Here is a 4,915-nt window from a genome sequence, read left to right on the forward strand (position 1 = left end):
ATAAGGACAGAACGAACGAAGGAATGCCCATTTATATTTTAAATAAGCGTTGATTTTATTGTGTGTGATATTTAAACTTTAAGCATTAATTTAACAAAAACAAACAACAAAAACCAGCATAAGCATAAACAACAAAATCAAGAAATTACCCAACAAAAATAATAAAAAACAACAACAAGAATAAGAACAGCAGCAGCCAAGATACCAATACACTAATTGTGATTGGAGTAGATACAGAAGTGTAGCAGCATCATCATCATCACCAACAGTATAATTGAGTCCAAGCGACCAGCAAAAATAATACCTACAACAATTGTACTATGACATACTCGCACAATAGCGTTAGTAAGAATCTGAAAATGACAACAGCAGCAGCAGCAACCGCAGCGGCGACGATACAACAACAACAACGTTCGAAAAAAGTGCCGCATGGTGGAGGAGGCAGTAACATTTCACCACCATCAACACCACCCCTAAGTGCACATTCCAACAGTATTGCTAGCAGTACAAATTACTACAACCATCCCCATTACCAACAACAGCAGCACCAGCTGAGCTGTTCGCCTCCAGGGTGCCCCATGTCATCGGCCATTTCGACCAGCTCCAATTGTAGCAGCAGTTCCGGTGTATCCTCGTTGGGATCCTCCTCGGGTAATGGCAGTGGCAGTTACTTTGCTTCCGCACGCAAACAGCAACAGCGTAATTGGCAGCAGCAACAACAACAGAGGCGGTCACCTCAAAACAACACAAGTAATGCCAGCAGCAGCAACAACGATGGTAATAGCTTTTACAACAACCACAACAGCAGCAAGCGCTACAGCGGCGGCAGTGGCCAAAAGCACCGTGACGGTCAACGATCGCCTCAGGGAGGCCATGCAACACGCCAATCGCCCGCCTCGATTTTGGGTGGCGGCGTTAGTCCTTCATCGCCCATTGCCATAGGCAGCAATCCCAACTCGGCCCGCAAGTCGCGTTCGAAGCACTCGAGTCCATTGTTGTGTGTCGGTGGCAAGATCTCACCCACTCATCCACTCATACCCACCGCCTTGACGCACTTCGCTGGCAGCAAGTGCTTCGATGCTCCGGCCCCCACGGCATTGCCTAAACCCCCCGAGCACTGGACACTGAGCAAAAGCGAGGAGAAGGTCGACAGCAGTGCTGGTCCCGGCCTACAAAGTGTGTTGAGCGCGGCGGTTCGCTCGCACAATCACCACCATCACAACAGCGGCCACCATCATCTACATCACTCCAGTGCAACCCATGCCGTCGATGCGCACACCTATGGCGGCCACGTTGTCAAGTCGTCGAAACGCAACCTCCTCGACGACTTTGATACGCACAATTTGAAATTGTTGCTCAACGTGCAATCATAACCGCCCACCTGCGGCCCCGATCATCATCACATTTGTTTTTTGCCAATACAACTTAAACAACAACAAAAACAACAGTCCACAACAACCAATAACCAAACAGAATAGAAAACTCAGCAAAAACTATTTTTTTTTCTTTCACATCCGAAAAAGCTACTCCCCCTCATGTCGTCGTGAACAAACTACAATAACAACTCTAGAAGTGCTTGTGATCTCAAGAATATTACAAAGTCACACTATAAAAAAAAAACATTTAAAAAAAGAAACAATAACAACATTAAATTATTTAACACTACCAGATAATGAACAAATATAAAATACAGACAAAACGGACATCCATCCCTCTTTCGTTTTTACGCTAAGCCAAAATACACAAAAACAAAACAAAAAACGGAAAAAAATAAAATTGCCAAGAATGCAAAATTCACCAAAACAACAAAAACCAACCAACTCTGTATGACAACCAACCACAACTGTGAACAATTTAATAATTTTATTTAAAACAATATCAAAAATTCAAAAAAAGAAAAAGAAAAAGAAGAAAAGAAAAACTTTAAAATCTACAAAAGTGCTATAAACTAAACTACGACTACACTGCAGACCAACCCAAAAATACCATTTTGTAAATGCCGTTTCGATCGTGTGATATAATACCTATAGACTAAGATGAAATGTGTACAGAAATCTCTCTACACACTGTGATTTCGGAAATTAAATTAAAAATAATAATAAAAACTACAACAACAAAAACAAATGTAATAAAAAAGGGACCTTGTGTTTGTTTTAAAAACAAAGAAACAGGTTACCAAAGGCAACGGCTCTATAGTAAAGCAACGTCAATAGCGCACAGGCCATACAACAGGATGTGTCCTCCGTGTTACGCAGCAGCAGCAATTCATTCATTAGCTCCAAACAAGTTTATTAGCCCACCAAATATCCGAAAAAAACGAACTAACTAACTAAAAAAATTTTGAAACAATACTACGTAAAAAAAGACTTGAGGCAAAAGTGTAATGCATTTTTAAGGCAAATTTTAAAGCAAATATTTGGACACACCTGTTTGTTGGCTGGTTTCTATCTGTGATGGTGGCGCAGGCTCAAGGCGGTCAAAGGGACCAGCAACCATACCTACCTATCGAACAACCGAAACAGTCGACTCATGGCCAGAGCTTTTGACAACAACGACAAAAACAACAACAACAATATTAAACCAACAACCCCCAGGCAGGCAGCAAAGAAAGCAACAGCAGCAGCAGTAATCAATAGCAGGCCCCACAACACCACTATTGTATTAGAGCAGATTCGAATTCCTCCAGTTCAAAACTTTAAAAGAGAATGCTAGCTACTCTTACTATGTATGTATGTATCTAACAGAAAGAAAAACCAACAGAAAAATCTTCCAAACATTTGTTATTATTTTTTGGAAATATTCATTTTTTATTTATATAAGTATTCATGTGTAGTAATCAAGACCACAAGGTTTGGTGACAGGTCGGAGCGCAGGCGAGATGCAAGAGAGGCAGACGGTCTAGTTCATTTTGGGTTTGCCACTAACTAGGCCTCCTCCTCCTCCTAACGATGCAAGTCGTCTGCGTTCAGACCTACACCAAACTTATTTGTTGTTTTTTGCAATATTTTTTAAAAGAAAAAAATTGTAGAGAAATTCAATTACAATCAGTCATATCATGTATTTATTTATATAGTATACTACAATTTTATACAAGTCTTCATAATTGAAAAATACAATCCTCGACCCCATTACCATCCCGACCCCTCAACCTCCCCCTCCCCAGTCCTCCTGATACTCTCCTTGATTTTTATTTTAGAATTTTTATTATTATTTTTTCTTTTGTAAATTAAAACTTTACCAAAAACAGCGTGTAAAACAATTGCCTCCATTTGCAATGGAATCGATTTTGAGTTCTTCAGACTTTGTGTTCGATTTTTTGTGTATAATAACTATATAGATATGTATGTATGTAATGTAATGGCAAATGCTTCCATTGCAGAGGCGGGGCTTTTGTTAAGTGATCACTTTTTTTAAGGTAAAAGGCGAGGGGTGGTCGTTTTAAAAACGACTCCCCCTCGGCCTTGTGTAATTAGAGATATAATGTAATTTTGTAAATTTATATATATATTCTCTCTTATTATACTTTTACTATTTTCTCTTATTTCTTTTTTGTTTTTCTTCGTAAAAATACAAAAGCCTAAAAAACTATCAATTCGATTAGAATTCCGGTTGTCTTGCGGATGCCACATGTTTGTTGTGGCAAGTCCATTAAGATCACGCGAGAATTAATGTTAGAATTATTAACAACTAAAAGGAAAAAGAAGAAGAGCAACTGAAAAGTATTTATTTTAATACTGTAACTATATATGCATATACATTTAAATTATTTGTATTTTGATTGAATGATGTGGTAATAGATATACATATATATATATATATACATAACTTATATTTAAGCTTTTTAATCCTAAAACCATTTCCTTACTCTATCCCCCCAAAAACCCATGCTCCCTACCTACCTAACTTGCCCACGTCCCACTGTGTTGTATACTATATATGGCCCCCGCCCACCCCCTCTCACCCCCCAACAACTATAACTATTTTTGTCTATATATAAATATTATAGTTTTGAATGACTTGTGTAATTTTTCTAAAACGAATGAAAGAAAAGAAAAACAACAACAACAATGAAACCAACAAAACTTTTACCCAGTACCTTGTTTTTTGTTAGCATTTAATATTAATATAAATTATTAATTAAAAATCCCACAAAAACACACTGAAAAACAAAGTGTTTATATTAATACTATCCTAAAATACGATGATGTACTACAATGATATGTTGAAGAAGAAGAAGAAATGAAAAAGAAAAAGATAAGAAAAATAACTACAATAACATTGAAATCTGCACAATAATGAAAAAAAAAAAATGAAATAACCTTCTGCTGTTGCCAAACCAAATGTGATTACGTTAGAAGCCCAGAAATGTAGAAAAGAAAAGGGAACTGATTGTGGAAACAACGGACATGTGGCGAGTCGTCATAGTATTATTGTAATTATTAGGCAATTTTAATGCCGACACTAATCTGGGGCGACTCGTCACATGTCCGTCCCGCCCAAAGAGACCCCCACTAATTGAAGACAAACAAAAACACAAATTGCGAGCCAAAAACAAAAATGCACTTCGTTTTGTACAAATCCAAACAAACAAGAAAAAAAAAAAAACAAAAAAAAAAAATTAAATTGTTTAGTTTTTTAAGTGTTGTTGGTTCTTAATTGCCATTTTTGTACATTTTAAAGTTTTTTTTTTTTGAATGTCCCTTAAAAACCTACCTACCTACCAACCCCCCAAAGTCCCTATTTTAAATGAAATTATTAAAACGTGATATTTGTATGCAATCTTAAACTGTGAGGAGCAGTGCTCTATCACAAAATTTTCAAAAAAAAAAAAAAAAAAAAAAAAAAACAAAACAAAAAGAAAAGAAAAAACAAAGAATTTTGCATTTTTTTATTTTAAGTTTCTCTTGTCGTCTAC

General features: G+C 37.0%; 1 protein-coding gene across 1 annotated transcript; it reads left to right on the plus strand.

The window, feature by feature from the left end:
• Positions 1-246: 246 nt before the first annotated feature.
• LOC133335257 (optomotor-blind protein) lies at positions 247-1,402 on the plus strand. Its single transcript, XM_061543548.1, has one exon. The coding sequence runs from the start codon at positions 321-323 to the stop codon at positions 1,371-1,373; it is 1,053 nt and encodes a 350-aa protein (XP_061399532.1). The 5' UTR covers positions 247-320; the 3' UTR covers positions 1,374-1,402.
• Positions 1,403-4,915: the final 3,513 nt, after the last annotated feature.

The sequence above is a fragment of the Musca vetustissima genome, unplaced genomic scaffold (genome assembly GCF_032173495.1).
Source record: "Musca vetustissima isolate MV318-11 ecotype Yass unplaced genomic scaffold, APGP_CSIRO_Mvet_v1 utg3273, whole genome shotgun sequence".
NCBI lineage: Eukaryota > Metazoa > Arthropoda > Insecta > Diptera > Muscidae > Musca > Musca vetustissima.